At 45.3% G+C, this 19043-nt stretch overlaps 1 protein-coding gene across 2 annotated transcripts in view; it reads left to right on the top strand.

The window, feature by feature from the left end:
• NUTF2 (nuclear transport factor 2) overlaps positions 1–15791 on the top strand; it is a 55753-nt gene extending 39962 nt beyond the window's left edge. For both annotated transcript variants that reach the window (XM_039502533.1, XM_039502534.1), the window contains exons 4-5: positions 4376–4474; positions 15257–15791. In XM_039502533.1, the coding sequence (XP_039358467.1) occupies positions 4376–4474; positions 15257–15370 (213 nt within the window). In that variant the 3' untranslated portion in view covers positions 15371–15791. The remainder of the gene's footprint in view (positions 1–4375; positions 4475–15256) is intronic.
• The last annotated feature ends 3252 nt before the right edge of the window (positions 15792–19043 follow it).

A 19043-nucleotide genomic window follows, 5' to 3' on the forward strand; every position in this document is an offset into this window, starting at 1 on the left:
AACTCTAGAGACACTCTGCTGTCCCTTGGAGACACTGCTGGCTTCTAGTGAATCAAGGGCCTGCAGAGATGCAGAATCAATGCTAAACATCCATGTTTGGCATGAAAGTACCTGCTGCTGCTGCTGCTAACAGATAACATGTAATTCTCTTGTCAAGTGAAAACCAAGTTCCCTAGTACATCTCTAAAGTCTGCAGAAAGTCTCCCAGTTTTGTCAGTTTCTGGAGTTAATTCTCTCCAGAAAATAGAGCTTTGAAATCCTAAAAATCCCAGTTTCTTACTACAGAGAGTGGGCTGTTAATTCTCCCCATAATCTCTTCATTTCTGTTTTGCAAGGTGGCTCATGCAGTTAATTTAGCACATACAAGGCCTATAAGTGCATAAACTCCTGTTCCTCTAGAGATTGTGCTGCACAGTCCTGCTATTGTGGGACTCTCTTTACTCTACAACTCTCCAGAAGACTCTGCAACCTCATCTTCTAGAAAGGAAGACATTTCTTCAAGAAATAGTCTTTGGTTGTTGACCTCCTACAATGGAGTTGGAAGCACATATGAAAGATATTTGTACTTGAATGTACAGGAAATAGAGATGGGGAAGGCAGCCCAGTTTCAAGCTTTAGGAGTTCCTGGATTAAAAATCCCTTCTCCCAAAGAGCTTATCTGAAGAGGACCTAGCATGTGTCTGCATCCATGAGAATCCAGGCTTGGTAGGGTGATTCTGTTCTGAGCAGCGGAAGCTTGAGGCGGTTTTCCACTGTCTGGGATTTGGGTGGGTTTTTTTTGTTTTATTGCTGTGGGTTGCTCTAGAAAAGCTGGTCTCTTGAAAAACAAGGTGAACTTCAGCAGCTATTGGAGCTGACAATTCCACCTCCAGCCCAAATTTCTCACCTTAGATGGCTTTGCGGTATGATAGCTCAACAGACCTGGTGGACCCGCAGCAGTGCTTTCATAGACATGCCATTTTTCAAAGGGTGTGGAAGGGAGTGGACTTACCCCTGCGGCGCCACCTGCTTGTTGTCTTGGGAATTAGCTCACCAGTCGTCGGAGCGCCCTCTGTAGTCCAGGTGTCCCGCCTGTCATTGGCCCTTGTGTCCCTCCTGGAGCCCTTGTCTTGGGTACTACCCCACTCTCTCTGGGTCTCCCCACCCAGGGGAACCCCCACCCCCTATCCCCACGTCGCCTCAGTCGTGGCTACTGCCAGTCACCATCTAGCCCCCGTGCCCTGGGGCGGACTGCAGTCTACCAGCCAATCATCACAGGCAACAAGGGGTTTGGGCTGGCTGCCTTTACCCACCCTCAGGTTGCCCCTCTGCAAGCCCAATACCTAGGTGGGCCTAGGACCAGGCCCTGCAGCCTGGGGAGTTGCTGGCCTGGGGCTTCCCAGCCCCTAAGGCCTTTCCCCAGCCCTGCCTCACTCTAGGTCCCCAAGTGAGTTCCCCAGCAGCCAGGCCTGTCTCTTTCTCCAGTCAGAGTGACACTCCTGAGCTTCCGGCTGCCCTGGTCACCTTATAAGGCCCAGTTGCTCAGTTTGGGGCGTGGCCCCAGCTGCAGCCACTTCCCCCAGTCAGCCAGGGTTTTGCTCCCTTCCACAGCCCCAGCCCTCTGCAGGGCTTTTCCAACCCCTTCAGGGCTGGAGCGGGTGTTCAGCCTGCTACAGGTGGCTCTGGAGTTCTCTCTTGGATTCGTGTTAAATTGAATGTGGCCATGCTGATGAGTGTTGTTCAAACACTAAATTTCAATCTGGGAAGTATTCGTGTCAGTTCTAGCCTATACTGTTTGAACTCTCCAATTCAAAACAAAACTGCCTCTGTTTACCTGGTGTTCCCTTGTCCGACTGGAAAGGAAAGGCAGGATGGCTCCCCAGGTAGGAGCAGGAAGACCAGTCTAGGAGGCATCCCCAGGCAAGCTAAAAATTTAGGCCAGACAAGTGACTGTGATCACCAGACACTCGGACAACTGGCATTTAAAACCTGGGCCCGTTGACTGACCTTTCTTGCATATGAAAACATAGGTTTTCTTGTGAGCATCATTGCAGGGGAGTTTCCCTGCCTGATTCAATGAGGGAGAGGCGGAAGTTGGGCTCTGGCTTCTCAAGGAAGAGCTCAGGGAATCAGAGGCTCAGTGATTTAACCTCTTCTCCCGCCTCCCTCAACACACCATTTAGCAGGCGAGTTACGGAAAGTGGCGCTGATCTGAGATTTCAACAGCTGTGAGCGCAGAGCCTTCCTTGGCTGATTCCCCTGGACCCAGTCTAAAACGATATAGGCAGTGTCCCTCAAGAGTTTAATTCCCAGAACTGGAATGGTGGCACACCAGGATATGTGGAGTTAAAGTTCCCTTGATGAGAAGGCTAGCAGTATTAATTGTGACTCTTTTATCTGTAGCTCCTAGAGGCACCTCCCCAGATCAGGGCCCCAGTGGCAGACGCACAGTGAGACAGTGCCTGCTACAAATAGTTTGCAGTTTAAATAAAAACAAGGTGGGAGAAGAGAAGTAGTGTTATCCCCATTTTACAGCTCAAAACTGAAGGCTGTATCTTCATTGCAAAAAAGGAGTGTTGGTTTTTTTACATGGGAGATGACTAACTCTAAACAAGACCGTGAAGCCATAGCCCCAGGCACAGAGATAAGGGACTTGCCCAGGGTGTCACAGGAAGTCTGGCAGAGCTAAGAACTGAATGCAGATCTCCTGAATTGCTATTGCTGTAACTCACAGAATAATCTTATGATTCTTCTCTTGCATTTCTGAAGGAAGTTTTTTTTTTTAATTTAAAATCTTTATTTTTGTAAGTGAAAAGCACATAACCACACATAGGACCACTTGTGCTAAAAAGACAGCAGCGCATATAAGGGGAGCAGCAACCAAAATAAACTCAGATGGCATCTTACAGTGAAACCCCTTCAATCCACCTCCTGCAAATTTTCTTAGCAGCCACTAGGTCTGTGGCCAGGTGAGGAGCTATGGGACATTGCAAAGCAAGCAGGGTTCTGCTAAAATCTCAGCGATTCTGCCTGGGGAAATGTATCAGAAAGTGAGGCTCAGAGGAGAATGGGCAAGGGGATTTGAATGAATGTCCTGCCTAACCTAACCATGGCACTTGTTGTCAGGCAGCCACATTATCACCAATATGGCAAACATCTACTCTCTAGAGTCTCTGCCACGCATTGGGTGCACAAATTCACTGCCACCAACAAGGGCGTTCGTTGGCCTGCTACTAAATGCTGCTTTTTGTTGTGCCCTCAAAGATGTTCTGTGTATGATGCTGAACTTAATAAACCTGCTGCATTAGCTATAGATAGACTATTCCCTTCTGCAGACCAACAATATAATTGTCATGCCCAACTTTTCTCTCAAATCCAGTGCTCATCAGCTGTTCACATGTGAGGTGCTTACTGAACCAGACTATATTAAAAGAAAGCACCAGTTTCCAAAGTATAAGGGAAGCATTTCCTCCCATGTAGAAACCGAGACGCTCTCCCTACAGGTACATTTGACTAAACTTGACATTTCTGAGCCCTCTGCTGGCAGCCACTATACTGATGAGAAAGTAAAAGTTTGTGGTCTTTACTGGCAGGGCTGTGGGTCTTGGATCTCAAATTGCATGCCACCTGCCTCAGTGATATTAGCACAGCTTTTGTTTCAAATGCAGTTCTGACGAGCATGAAAGTTCATATTGAACAGAGCTTCACTTCATTTATAAAGCGACCATAAGGCGCTGTCTAGTTAAATTAAGAAAAAAGGGGAGGGCTTTTTAAGCACTGCTTAGCAGCTGGTGGAGACAGGGCTCAACGCCTTTAAAAATGGGTTAGCTGATTGTGGTCAACCTAGCTGAATTTAGCTTGCCGTCGTATCCATGTGTCTGAAATAACTGAGGAGGACAGATAAGAGGAGTGAAGATGCTAGAAAGTGGAGTACAGAAAGGAAAGAAAGGGAGAAGAGAATGGGGACTCTGAGATGAGAACCTACAATAACATAATTATAAGGGCCTCTCTGGTGAAGATTTCTTGCAGCATTTCACAGGGCTGGAAGGAACAAGTCCAGGTTGTCACGCCAGAGAGAAGGTGTTTTTCATTAAAAGGGTAGCTGCTAAATCCAACTTGCACTTTGAGATGGGGCTTATGGAGTATTTGTTTATCTGTAAAATTAATTTTGTTCTTTAGTAGAAAGTCTTCAACTGAGCGCCTGTGTTTTTCTGCTGACCACCTGCATCTTTCTGTGGCACTGAGAATATAAACTTGTGTCTATTTCCAAACTAGTTCAGCTTCTTATGCCACTGCACTTAACTGATTTCCTACATGAAACGTGTATTGTATAATATATTCTGAGGAGGGGAACACTTCCTATCTGCTCACCCTGTTCTTCTCCTTCTCATTGTAGAGCCTTCCTTTTCAAAAAATACAGCACAGCATCACATCACAAGACCACCAGCCCACGCCTGACAGTTGTATACTCAGTATGGTTGTGGGACAACTTAAGGTAAACTCTCCTTTCCGTTACAGAGAAACAAACGCTAATGTCCTGACGTTCTCTTCAGGATGTTTGTAAAACAGCTTATGTACCTTGGAGGCACCTGTTAATGCCTCCACTGGGGTGTCATGCTTCTGGTGTAGGGCATTTCCAAGAGAGACTGCTTGCCATGCTAGATTAAAAGCCCTTCATAAAACCACTGCACCTCAACAATGTCATGTGAAGCATCACTTCTTTAGATGTCCTGCTGTTCTCGTTCACACTGAGGTAATTGCTGCAGTAAAGGTCTTAACACAGTGGTTCTCAACCTAGTTACCATTTATGGACCACATATACGGCCCACAATATGATATGTGGGCCACATCCAATACTGAGGGTTGAGAACCACTGTCTTAACTGATACAGTTTCTGTTTAATGGCAGCTTGGGTCATAATTCTTCAGGAAGGTGTAAATTTGGTTACCTTGTTCATACAGTTTAGCAGTGCAAGCTGTGATGCTTCCATCTGCCCTCTGGTACAGGTGGTCCGTGGAAGTGCAAGGACAGTCCAGTAGTCCTTCATATTAGTTGACAGTCCTTGGAATGGAGCCTGGCTATTCCATTTCTGTGCAGGCAGCTGGATTAAGGTTAGTCAGCCGTAGTATGGGGAGAGTAGGGCTGACTGATACGGCACTTGGGTAAAATCCCCAGGGATTGCATCTGAGTTATTGCAATCCTGTTCTGCCTCTTTCTGGCCAAAATTGATTCAGGAATGGTAATATTGTCTGAGTGAGCTCATGCCATCTAGCATTGAAGAGGTCCCTTCTCTTGAAGCTACTCCAGATCTAAATTCCCTCTAAGCTGCATGGCCGCGCGGTAGGCTGTAAAGGGCCGTGCAGCAGGGGCCTGGAGAGGAGAGAGGTAGGAGGTGGGCGGGGACTCAGGAGGAGAGCAAATTGGGGAGTGCAGGGCTGCCACGGGCCTGTCCCCTGGCTCCGGGAGCTTGCTCGCTCGCTGTTGCTGGAGGGGAGAGGGGGGCCCCTCCCCTGGAGCTCTGTGTGCTGCCAGCAGGGAAAGGGCTGGGGGGAGTCTTTTGGAAAGGGCTGCGGGGGGGGGGGGGTGGGAGTGGGGGTCCTCTCGTCCCTCCCCCTCCCATTAATTTTGTTACGTGCACCAATATGGAGGTGATTTGTCACACATCACCTCCATATTGGTGCACATAACAAAACGCATTCCGCACATGAGTGGGAAAAATTAGAGGGAATGCTACTCCAGATTATTTTTACCTATATGGCTTCAGTTTGCCCTGAACACACAATGTATACATTGTCACCTTTGCTGTGCTGGTGAACTAAATCAACGTCATTTTGGTCCTCCACCTCTCTGGGGGAACCGTTGTGCTTCCAAAGGCCTGAAGACCATAGATTGAGAGGATTTGTTGGGTTTCTTGTTTAGAATAAGAGCTGCCTTGTCCTTGAGGCCACAAAGTTCCTTAAAGAAACTAGCCAAAGCCAGGACTTGCCCTTTACTGGGAAATCTTAAACTTGCATTAACACTCAGTGAGGTGTGCCAGAAGCATTTTGGGTCCTGTGAGAGTGTCATGCTGCCATGACACCTATCCAGCTTCTGGCTAGCATGCTCCAGTTTCCTTCATGGAATACTGTCAACGATTAGTCCTTCAGATGGCTCTGGAAACAGCATGTTCTTGTCATCAAACCTCCAGGAGAATCTGGGATGGACTAGAGTCAGGCTGGATCGGAGTGATTTAAATCCCCTGGAGCCCCCAAAGGAGCTGATCTGCCCTACCTGCTCACGTTGGGTACTGGGGAAGAGCAGCTCTTGGTCTCACACCTCCTGCTTCTGGACATTATTGAAACCTTAAACTACAGGTCTTCCTCTTTTAGTGAAGACCAAGAATTACCCTATAATTGGAGCCCAGATAGTAAATGGCAGTAACAACTACATTGTACCATCACAAATTACCCCTTTGCATTTCAATCTATGTCCCCTTGTCTGTCCTGTTTCTATCATGCCCCCTCTTCTCCCTCCCCCAAGCTGTGGCTCATCAGTGAAAATTCTCATTGATTATTTTCAAGGGTGTGCTTTTCCCTGCATTCTCCAGGTAGCCTAGGCCTTTGCTTCTCCAACTGCCCAGGCAGTCCTGTTCAGAACCCGCTTCCCTCTCATGTGGGGCTGGGAGACAAACGTGGAGCTGACCTCAGAAGTTCATCTCCCTGGCTCCCAAGCCTTGGCTGCTGCACTGTTCTAGAGGTAGCCCAGCTGGCCAACCTATACTTCTGGGTCCCTAGCTGCAAACTGGACTCCAGCTCTGGTCCACTAGCCTCTGCAGCTTGGTTCCATGGGACAGTGCTGTGAACATGCAGTATAAACAATGAACTTAACCCCAGTGAGGAAAACTGTAGAGCGAGATGTCAGGCACCTGGCTGCAGCAAATAACTATTCCATGGCAAAAATGCTGAATTCCATGTCTCTCTTTTTGGGCGGGGAGATGGTGGTGAAGGGGGAATACTAAATTTGACAATCTCAGAATCTTAGCATAGGGCCCTAGTTGAGGTGACTGGGGGTCGTCCATATCTGAGGCACTTTCAGGTTCTCTGCCATCTCGGGCAGATGAAGCTGCAGTAGTTACACCATTCATGCTTTCAAATTTATCTTCATCACCATAAAGCAGTGGTCCCCAACCTTTTCCATCTGACGAGCCATGGAGGACCGTGGAATTCCGCCGACAAGTAGCGTCATCCAGAGGTGTCGCCGCCGAAATGCTGCTGTTTTTCGGTGGTATTTTGGCGGCGACACCTGGATGACACTACTTGTTGGCGGCATTTCGGCGGATGCTTGTCTGCCGGCCAGTACGCGGGCACACTTAGACGCCCTGGTGGGCGCCATGACACCCACAGGCACCGCATTGGGGACCCCTGCCATAAAGGGTAGGATTTTTTTTAAAGTGGATCACAATTCTGCAGCAAGGGATGTATTTGCAGGTAAATCCTGTGGCTGTGGGGTCCTGCCCTTTAATCTCCTTAAGAATTGGCTTTGTAAACTGTTAGGTTTGGTTCTGCAGTAGGATGGACCTCACCATGGACAGTGCAGTCTAGGACCTATCACGTACACCACTTTTTGATGCTGTAAATTGGGGTAATCAATTCTTTTTTGTCAAGGTCCACATTTCTTGGTCAAGGTATTTTCAAAGTGCAGACTCCAGAGAAAATAATACAAAACCAATAATGATGAAAATAAGTAAATAAAAAGATGTCACGGTCGGTTCAAAAGCCTCTGGCTGTCTGGATCTGGCCCACTGGCTGCCTATTGACTACCCCTGCCATAGATCCTACTTATCTTTAACTTCTTTATCCTTCTATGGAAAGTACAACTTGGCAAGTCAAGACAAAGTATTGCAGGGATCACGGGACAGTGCATGTGGTTATTGGACAGATATACACTGCTCACGTATACAAAGCATTTGCCAGCTGTCTGTCACCATGTGGTGTAGCACTGGATCATCCTTTTTTTCCTTATCTGTGAAGTGAGTCAAACCATTAATGTAGCTTGTAGCAAAGGGTCTGCACCTTTCCTTCATTTCTGTTGGTGTCGGGTACAGAAGCAGGAAAATCTTTCTGGGGATTGGTTCTGCTCTGAGCAGGGGGTTGGACTAGATGACCTTCTGAGGTCCCTTCCAACCCTGAGATTCTATGAGGCAGACTTGGGCTCCTATGTTTAAATGTGCCTGGTTTAGCATTTTGGGGCTCATGTTGGCACCAGATGTTTCAATTGGACCCACGGTCTGAATGGACACAGTGATGGCTGGCCTTGGCTTCTGCCTTGAATGTGCTGTGTGTCACTGGAATTCCATTTGCCTCTGCTTAGCATGAAGGAAAATCCTCATCAGTGCTTGTTACACTGAAGCTTAGCAAACTGACTCTTCTAGTAAAGGAGATGCTAATAATAAATAAATTAATAGGTATATATCCTATTATTATGTCTTAGAACTGGAAGGGACCTTCAAAGGTCATCGAGTCCAGCCCCCGGCCTTCACTAAAAGGACCAAGTGCTGATTTTTGCCCCAGATTCCTAAGTGCCCCCCTCAAGGATTGAACTCACAACCCTGGGTTTAGCAGGCCAATGCTCAAACCACTGAGCTATTCCCCCCACCTTTGTCCTGTCCATCCATCCATCCATCTGGTTAGCTGTCACATGTGGACAGAAGACTTGTGAATACGCACACATTTGAAACTGATGCACTGTAATATCCTTGTGTTAGTCCTGAAAAATAGACAGTCGACTGGAATCAGTCTGTGAATTTAGCAGTGGCATTACTGATACTCAGATCTTACCAAAACAGCAGTAACAAAGCCAGAGGGCTGCAAGCGTCCAGCTATTTAGATGTAATCTTTAACTTCTGAAAAACATTTAGCTCCTAAACAGCACTGATCCGTAGATCTCAAAGCATCCTACAGAGAGGAAAAATATCATGCTTTCCACTTTAGAGGGAGAAGCTGAAGCACAGAACGGAAGTGACTTTGCTAAAGTCATGGAACAGATCAGCGACAGAGCCAGCAAAAGAACCCAGTTCTTCTGGCTCCTAATCTAGTACATAGGACCATAATGCCAAATACTTACAAGCACCATGGAGACTAGTGCAAAAATTTCCAAACCCGTTATTGGCTTTTAAACACGCATTGCTTTGTGCAGGCATTTGCTAGTAAACATTCCAAAACGCAGACTGCACTGAAGTAGCCTGAGTGAGGCACAAAGCATTCGAAATGTCAGGAAGGGCAAAAGGAAAGATGTTTGCTACATGCTGACTAAAAAAGGAGACATGCTTGCTGTGGGTTTTGGTTGGGCTCTTCAGATGTGTCCAGATGACCTAGGAACACAGGTTCCAAGTAATGTCAGTGGGACTTGTGCTCCTAACTACCTTAGGCGTACTTCAAAGTCTCATCCTTCAGACCCAAAACCTCCATTTTGTTGAACGCGTTATCCTCGGAGTGCTTTAGAAAAGTAGTAAGATGTTCCCCTTTCTGTCCATGTGCTTCTGAGGCTGTCTCCTTTAATGGACCTAGCCTCACATCCTTAGATCTCGTTGAATACGAGACAGTGACAATCTCGTTGAATAAGTGACAGAGGAGGATGGACCAGCAGAGTGTTCTATAAGAATGCTTTTTATTTCCCATTCTCAAGGGACACTGCGCTGGTGTGAGAAGGATTGTGATATGGGTCTCTCGATTCTTATTGTATCTGAGCAGAAACAGTACATCAGTCACGCTTTCATTGGCAAAAAAACTTCTTAAACAGATATTAAACTAGCCTCTCAAAACTCATCTTGGGGGCAGTAGTGCTTTTTAGTAATTGCGATGGTCAGGATGAGCAAGCAGATTTTGTAGCTGGGCTAGTATTTTGTCATTACTTTACACATCTGGAAGTAGTGTGGGAAGGATAAACTAAATTCTCCCATGTATTCTAATTTTGTTCCCATCACTTCTTGCTGCTTCTCCCTTCCCTGATGAGCATTTGTTTGTTCAGACAGGAAGAGGAGACAGCGTTTGAGGCCCATAGTTTCTACCTGCTTCAGCCAAATCCAGCAATGACTGTGGCACCCCGTGTTCTTGGAACTTGTTTCTGTCTAGTTACGTGTCTTTTCTTTCTCCTGCTCAGGCAGACGATGACCAAGTTCTAGGTTTCCACCAAACCTTTTTGTTGAAAAGTTTTCAAGGTGCTTGGGTGTGCACCAATGAAGTCTTCAGGCTAGCCCTCCACAACGTTTAACCTCTGCCCTCTCTCCATCTCTGGTGGTCTTCACCTTCCTTCCTGAGTAAGGCATGCTCTCTGCTTGCTCTTACACCTTGATTGGTCTTGTAGTGTCTGAGTAGCATGGCTGTTGCTTGTGCATTTTCAAAGCAATATGTGGTTCTCCAAATGCTCCTTTATGGGGTGTGGTTTTAGAAGTGATTACTACAGAATGAATTTAGAATAATTAATTCTGTATGTAAAGTGTCCAATTGAAAAAGGGAATATGCAGCTTGTATCACTTGGGAAACTTGTATGTTTGTGATGCATGGTAAACACTTTAGCGCATTGTTTGAAACTTGCCAGATAAGACATGAAAATATGAAAGAACCTGTGACATTAAGGCTATGTCTACACTAGCATTTTTGTCAGTAGAACTTTTGTCAGTCAGGAGTGTGGAAAAAAACACACCCCTGACCAATGTAAGTTTTACTGACAGCGCTGTCCACACTGGTGCTTTTATGTTGGCGGGAGAGCATCTCAGAGTATCAGGGTTGGAAGGGACCTCAGGAGGTATCAGTCCAACCCCCTGCTCAAAGTAGGGCCAATCCCCAGACAGATTTTTACCCCAGTTCCCTAAATGGCCCCCGCAAGGATTGAACTCTCAACCCTGGGTTTAGCAGGCCAATGCTCAAACCTCTGAGCTATCCCTCCCCCCTCCTGCCAACATAGCTACTGCCGCTCGTTGTGGGTGGTTTAATTATGCCAGTGGCAGAGCGCCCTCCCCATTGCATAGAGCAGCTACACAGGAGACCTTACAAAGGCGCAGCTGCAGTAGTACAGCTGTGCCACTGTAAGGTCAGTAGTGTAAACGTAGCTTAATTCTTCGCCATGAGATCAGAGATACATTCCAGAACAGTAATTGGGTGCCAGAGCTAAGCTGTAAAATAGGCATGGTGGCCAAAACCGAAGATAAATGTCTGTCTGTATACAAGAAGCATATAAAGCAGACGGGCTGAAGTGGAATGCCTGGCAGTGGAAGAGGCGCCTGACCTGAATGGTATTACTGAAACATGGTTGGTCTCCAAAAATCAGTGGGCTACTGTGATACCTAGTAACCAGCTTAAAAGGAAGGGCAGATTAGTCTGCAGTGCTGGTGGGAGTATACTGTACCTTGAGAGCCCCTGGAACATATGCAGAGGTGGTGGGAGTAGAACTGTAGCTAAGGAGACTCCCTAAAACATGAGACAGAATTTGAGTGAAGAGGCCCATTCAGTCAAGTCTGCAGAGATGCAAATGCCAAGTTATACAAATATGCTGCTAGAGTTGTGTACTAATGGCCTCCGGGTCAGAAAAAATACTGTGTACAATGTGGAGGCAACAAAAATCAAATAAAGCAGTAATAATGGGTGACTTCATTCTATAACCTGGGCAACAAGCTAATGGAATGTTAGGAACCATTAGGAAGGGATAGATAATAAGACAGAAAATACCATAATGCCACTATATAAATCAGTGCTACACTGACACCTGGAATATTGCACGTAGTTCTGGCCACCCCATCTCAAAAAAGATATATTAGAAATGGGAAAAATACAGAGAAGGGCAACAGAAATGATTAAGGGAACAGCTTCCATATGAGGAGAGATTAAAAAGACTGGCACCGTTCAGTTTGGAAAAGAGATTACTAAAACCATGCAAGGTGTGGAGAAAGTGAAGAAAGAAGTGTTATTTACCCCTTCACATAACACACAAACCAGGGGCTCCCAATGAAATTAATAGGCAGCAGATTTAAAACAAACAAAATGAAGCACTTCTTTACACAACACACAGTCAGCCTGGGGATATTGTGAAGGCCAAAACTATGACTGGGTTCAAAAAAGAATTAGATAAGTTGCAGGACTGGACAACAGGATGGCTCACTTGCTGATTTTCCTGTTCTTTCGTTCCCTTTGTGACATTCACCGCTGTTGGAAGATGGGATACTGGGCTAGATGGACCATTGGTCTGACCCATATGGCTGTTCCTATAGTCAGTCTGGTCAGCAAAGGTTTAAAGAAGCAGTTTAAATTTTTTGAAACAGCTAGTTCTGAAGGAGTTGATCAGGGCTATGGCTGAACCATTAAATAATAGTGACTGCAGTGTAACTATGCTCAACATCCTCAAAGAGAAAAGGTACCAAAATCCAGCATAGTGACACTTCCCTTTGGAAAGGGGAATCACAAAAAGAGAAACTAGTCCAACTCTGCTGTTAAAATCCATGGCTTAGCATGGAGGTAGCATGCAGCCAATAATAAAGGCACAACAGACTAAACAAGGGAAGCCGGAAGGCAAGCAAAAGAGTGTGCTTGAATGGCTGTTGATGGCTGTGGTAAGATGCAATCCCAGCTAAACAGTATCCATCAGGAAATGGAAACCCAGCCCAAATTAAGCCAATAAACAAGCTCTTATCAGTGATGGAATTTACGGCTTACTGTGTAATCACTTAGCTTCATTCATAGCCCTTGGTCAGGTTCTCTGGGTCAAAGGACATTGGAAGGCATGCATTTTAAACTGTTAAAGAAATACTCCTCTATGTACTGAACACAACAGATCTGCGGAACTCTTTGCCACAAAATATCAAGCACTAGCAAGAGTTTAGGATTCATAAAAGGTTTAGATATTTGTATGAATTATGAGAAAATCCAGAGTTATATTTGACAGGTTAAATCTAGAAGTGAGAGAAATCCTCCTGTTTCAGGGCATAAACCAATCTCTAAATGAGGTGAGATACTTCCCATAAGGGCGATTATTCCATTATTGTAGGCTTTTAGCAATTTCCTCTGCAACGTCTGGTGCTGGCCATTGTCAGAGGCAGAATAATGGGACTAGCTGGACCATTGGTCTAATCTGGTTTAGCAGTTTCTGTGTTCACACTGTGCTGATGCCAAGAAGTCTCTGTTCAGAACTTCAGAGCTATTACAGTGCTATTCCCAGTGGAATTCCCTTTAGATTTACTTGCTTATTGATGCTCAAAAAGAAGAGAATAGAAAATCCTTGATTTAATATCGAGTTGCAGACCTGCCAAAGCAATTTAATCTGATGCTCTTGATCCATGGCTATTGGTTGGGGAAGATGCAGACTCTTAAAACTTGAAGAATGGAGCAGTGGTGTCAACTTTTGTTTGTGGCAGCTCCAAAATATATCTCTAAACCAGTGGTTCTCAAACTTTTTTTTTTTTACTGGTGATCCCTTTCAAATAGCAAGCCTCTGAGTGTGACCCCCCCCCATAAATTAAAAACACTTTTTAATATATTTAACACCATTGTAAATGCTGGAGGCAAAGCAGGGTTTGGGGTGGAGGCTGACAGCTCACGACCCCCCACGTAATAACCTCATGACCCCCTGAGGGGTGCCAACCCCCAGTTTGAGAACCCCGGCTATAAACCTGTGGAGAAGAGATGAAAATCACTTGTATGAGGCCACAGAATGTTCCATCTCTTGTGAGATGGGAATCGATTCTTAGGGAACCATTTGGCCTCTCTAGTTAAAGCTGTATTAAGTCACTTTCTGAAGAACATTTGCATGTTTGTGTTCCAAAGAGATCTCATACTAACAAACACATAGTTCTTAAAGCATGTGGTATGGGCTTTGAGTCGGACAGTCTAGTTTGGTTCTTCACTTGGCCCTGAGTTGGGTCTTGGGTCACCTTGAAGTGACCCCTCAACCTGGTCAGGAGCAGTGCTGCTGAAGACAGGTATACATGACTGCAAGACTTAGCCAAAGTTCTTGAAGTTGTGGTGGGCAGAGCATTATGTGTGTAGGCTGAGCATAGTGCCTTCCAAGTTAACAGTTTCAGCTACTGATTATTTATAACCTGGCATTAAATACCCCAAATCTGGGTTTTTGAAACATTTTAGTGTAAACCACATCTTATAGAGATCCTCATGGATACTTAACACCTCATTTGTCATCCCAGGACATCCCATGGCAACTCCAGCAATTGCTTACATGGGAAAGCAGGGCTGCCCAGGGTGGGGGCAGGTGGGGCAGTTTGCCCCAGGCCCCGCAGGGGTCCCATGAGCCGCTCCGGGTTTTTGGCGGCACTTTGGCAGCGGGTCCTTCAGTGCAGCAGAAGACTTGGAGCGAGTGAAGGACCCGCCACTGAAGTGCTGCCGAAGCCTCGGAGCGCCGCCCGGTGAGTACAAGCACCGCCGCAAGAGGTGGAAAGAAAAAAGCCACGATCGGCGGCAGCTCTACCACCGCTGCGTCATAATTCGGTGGCGGGTCCTTCCCTCTGAGAGGGAATTGCCGTCGAAGACCCGGCCCTGCCCCAGGCCTCCTGAATCCTCTGGGCAGCCCTGTGGGAAAGTAACATTATGATGGTACTTCACGTATTTAGCTTTTTCTTAATGTAGACTAGCAACTGGAAACAAAGAGAAGAGTTAGTAACTTGTAACCAGTCAGCTCCACGTGGTCCACCCTCTGGAACCTTCTCCCTAAACCACCATGGTGCTACATCTTTAGGCCATGTTACTGCTGCTGACTTCCATGGAAACTCCCTTCTGAGGCCAGCCCCCAGCACGGCAGTTACATCACAAACTAACTTCTTACCAGATTGTGGTTTATTTTAACATAATGCATTACTTCACTGACTTTCATATGGCTTTTTTACACTTAACCAAATGACTATTTCAGTTTGCTGCTGGGCTGTTCTTTGGAGCCAGAATAAATAGAACTGCTGAAACCACCAGTTTGTGTGAGTGCAGTTGCATCTTTATCTGTAGGAGGCAAGTGCTGCTGTAAGCATAATAAATCTGTGCTAAATCTCCAGTGGCTTTAGAGAAACTCTGGCTTTAGGTAAGCTGCACTGAGGAAATCCTACATCACTGAGTAAAAATATGTGTGAACATCTAAGAGGAGAAATCCTTGGCTATCTTAAAGCTGAATGGCATTGTTGGGAGGTGTAAGGTACATTGTAGAGCATGACATCACTGGCATCAGCTGGTGAATCTTGTTTCCACATGTGTTTGAATATATTTGGCATAGTGAAGATCTTTTTAAAATATTTTTCCCCCTCTCTCCATAGGCTGACGAAGATCCTATCATAGGATTCCACCAGATATTTATATTAAAGAACATCAATGATGCCTGGGTTTGCACCAATGACATGTTCAGGCTAGCACTGCACAACTACGGCTGAGCTGGTACCCCCAAGGCACCTGTGCTTTCTCTTTCTCCTCTCCTTTACTGATATATTCACACTCACGGAACATTCCAAATATCATACACAAACCTGCAAGACTGCAGTGAGCGAGCAAGCAAGATCCATCACCTGCCCTTCTGCCAAGTTTACGTTGTCACTAGATGAGTTTCTTGTGCATGATGTTTGGAAGTTAGACTTAGCTGCATTTGACAAGAGAAATGTGTGTTGTACCAGCATGCCTTGGAAAGAATCCATAATGCAAAAGGTTGTGTCTTTATGTACTGACCACTTGCTCTAGTAACCCAAAGAAACGAAAGGAAAGAACAGCAGCCTGTACAGCCCAGATACTGATTTGTTCAGATGTCTCAATGCTACATTATACAAAAATAAAACCATGAGATTTTCTTAACAGTTTAAATTGTTTTAATGACTCGGATGTTGAATGCATAACCATAAAGTCTTAGTCAGTTCTTTGGATTTCCTGTGTCTACCTGGCTGAGCAAACACTTACAAACCTGAAAACCCACCTAATGCTTTAGTTTTAACTGTACACTCCCATCATGTCTCTTGCAGCTGAACATCAGTCCAAATATGCCTTGGCCATCGATCTCTTCCTCTCTCCCTCTCCCTTCAGCAGCCAAAGGTGGAGGCTTGTGGCTCATATTTTCATGTGCTCTGTAAAAAGTCAGACTTCAGTTGTTTAAGTTTTTTCTTAGTCTTTATTTTATGGAGAACAGACAGAAGGTAATGCACAAAGTTGACAATCATGGCGATATGTATTAGTTACATGTGTCATAACACTTGCTATGGTATCAATCATCACTAAGTCCTTCCAGCTAAATATGCCAACCGTATTTCGTCTGTGTTCTACTGCTCTGGGAAATGTAGCCTCCAGCTTTCTGAATTGCATCTATAGAACTTTGTTTTTTTCCGTGTCCCCCTCTTCTCAAAATTGCATTTAATTCCAATGTCCTAGTCAAGTCCCCACTCTAGTAACTACATTCAGCCTCTAAACTTCCCCTGTGGTTTGAATTGGGTATGCATTCAAAGTCTGTTCTAAACCAGTATGTAGTGTTCTTGTTGATATGCAGTCAGCTGCCGCATGCCACCCCAGAGGGGGCCGCATTTCATTGGGGAAGGGATTCCTGTATTCAAGTATTTCTAGATTTTTCATAGTAAAAGATGCCACATTAAATAGATTGCATCATTCCTGTCACTTACGGCTGACTAACCTGATGGGTCCAGATTTTCAAAAGTGCACAGAACTCAGCTGCTCCTATTGTGACACTTACGGCCAGGTTTCCAAGAGAGCTCAGTACCCAGTATGCTCAGCTCTCTTGAAAATCTGGTCACGTATTTTGGTCCCTAAATGGGAGTTGAGCTCTCCTGAAAACAGTCCTTGGGCTCTCTCATTGATGTGCTAACCACACTGTCTTTGTTCCACTCTAACTTGCTGTTCATCTCAATTTTAAATTGGCAACTAGGAATAGAAGTAGCAGACTGTTAATTTCCTATTACTGCTTCTCTGCTCTAGAAATAGCATCACAATGTTCTGTTAATCCTGTAATAGAAGGATTAGTCCTTAGCAGAAAGACTCTTATATACAAAAGGGCCATTCTTCGTGGTCAGGGGTACTGCTATCAAGCAAAGCTATTGCTTTTTGATCTCAGGATAGGAATCCCTCCCCTCTGCTATTAGACCCATCTTCTTCCAGTCCATTCTCAAATTAGAAAGAGAAAGGAGGCTGGCTCTAATAGAGTTGACTCTAATCAAATCTGTTCTGCAGAAAGATCCTGCTCACTAAACCCAGAGACCCCTCAGCATCCAACTCTATAACTTGCTCTTGCAAGTTAGCTACTTAATTACTAGGCTAAAGGAGTGATGCTTCCTATCAATCTTAGTCTGACCATTATTTCACAAACTCCCCTCTTACTCTTAACAGACCTGAAATTCAGAGAAGGGAGCAATCGGCTGCCCGAGGAGGTTTCTTGCCTATTTAACTTCTTGCATAGCAATAAGTTTCTTCCCCTTGGTAGTTCAGCCCTGGCTTCCTATCTAGAGAAGACACAAGTGCCAGTTCTACTTCCTGTAGAAGCCAGTGCTACATAAAATGCTTCTGGGAGGCTGCAGCTCATTCATTGTGCCCAGGATAAGGGGGAAGACACTTACTGTCTCTTAGTTACTACTTCAGCTCAAGGACTGCTTTAAAGAACCCATTTATTCCATCATAAACTGTTGCATGGAAGCTCCTGCACTGCTGCCCATATCTCACTGCAAGTGTTGGAGTGAATTCTGAAATAGCCACGTACAAATGTAGGGGGACTGCCTGGAGGGAGGAGAGGGGATGTTGCTGCCCCTCTTAACTACTCTAGGTGGGGAGAAGGATACATTCTATAAACCCAAGATTCTCATTCCAAAAAGTCTGTCTTGCCCTGCCCACCCTGGATGAGACTTTTGGGATCCTCTAATGGTACCATACTTAGCTGGAATGTCATGTTGGCCTTAATATTAGCAGTGTTTAATAGCCATATTAAAAAGATGCCTTAAGAAAATTCCCCAGATGTGATTCTTACAGACAACCCATCTTGTCCTTATGGAACATCACATGTTGACTAGAAGGTGGGAAAAGGAAAAGCATCTTCCTTGTCCCTAAGAAGGGAATGACTGGCTTCTGTTTGCACTGAATAACTTGTTTTGAACATCTGCCTCCAACCCTGGAATAACTGGCTTTTATAGTTTAAGAACCTTCCCCTTGGTGGCACATATGTACTGCAGTTGTAGCTGCCTTGGTCAGCTATCTAGAGTTGTCTTGGCTGAAGAAAATGGGTTCTAACCCTAACTCAAATTGGAGAAGAAGAATTTCTAAGGTAGTCTGCACCATAAACTTTAAACATCTTCAGTTGTGTGCAATAAGCAGTGTTCGACCACCTAGCTCTGTATTCGCTATTATGCCAGAGCTGCTCTCTTGTGAATGGACTGGAAGACCATTGTGCTGCTCACTACAGAAATAGGGTGACCTCTTTTTCTTGATGCTCTAACATTGCTCCAAATGTGACCCACCTTGGAATACCTCTGGGTCGTGAGTTTTCTGTCCACTAGATGTAAATATGAAAATGTGCCACCAGCAGTTATCTGGCTTATCAGAAGAAAATGGAAAAAACCTGCTCCAGTCATTGAATGGCACAGAGCTTACAAAATGCTTCGTGGCAGGAAATCTATGTGCTTACAGAGGAAAACGTCTTTAAAATTGTAAGGTGCAGCCTATGTACAGCAATAGCCTTGTGGGTCAATTTAAGTCAGGTGAAGAGTTGTGTGGAGTAAGACTATACATTCAGTATATGCTCTACTGTATGATGATGGCTTGTTATGATTGTACCTGTGACCAATGTGTTAATAAAGGTTTTCTTTAACAAATGTTGCTTGCTTAGGCTCAAGCCAAGAAACCAGAGACTAGATTATGGCTGGGCCTAACACTGGAAAAGCTAGACCGGGGAAGAGTTGAGAACAGCTCAGCTTTACTGGAGCATTCCTGCCATTGAGTGTGAAATATTTCAACCTACCAACTCAGCTGCTAGAGGGGATGCAGACCTCCTCGCCGCTCAAACCAGTGCACTGCTGGCAAGCTGAGTTTATTGGGTTAAGGTGCTTAGCCCACTCTTAAGGGAAGTTT

This window comes from Mauremys reevesii, linkage group 16 (assembly GCF_016161935.1).
Source record: "Mauremys reevesii isolate NIE-2019 linkage group 16, ASM1616193v1, whole genome shotgun sequence".
Lineage (NCBI taxonomy): Eukaryota > Metazoa > Chordata > Testudines > Geoemydidae > Mauremys > Mauremys reevesii.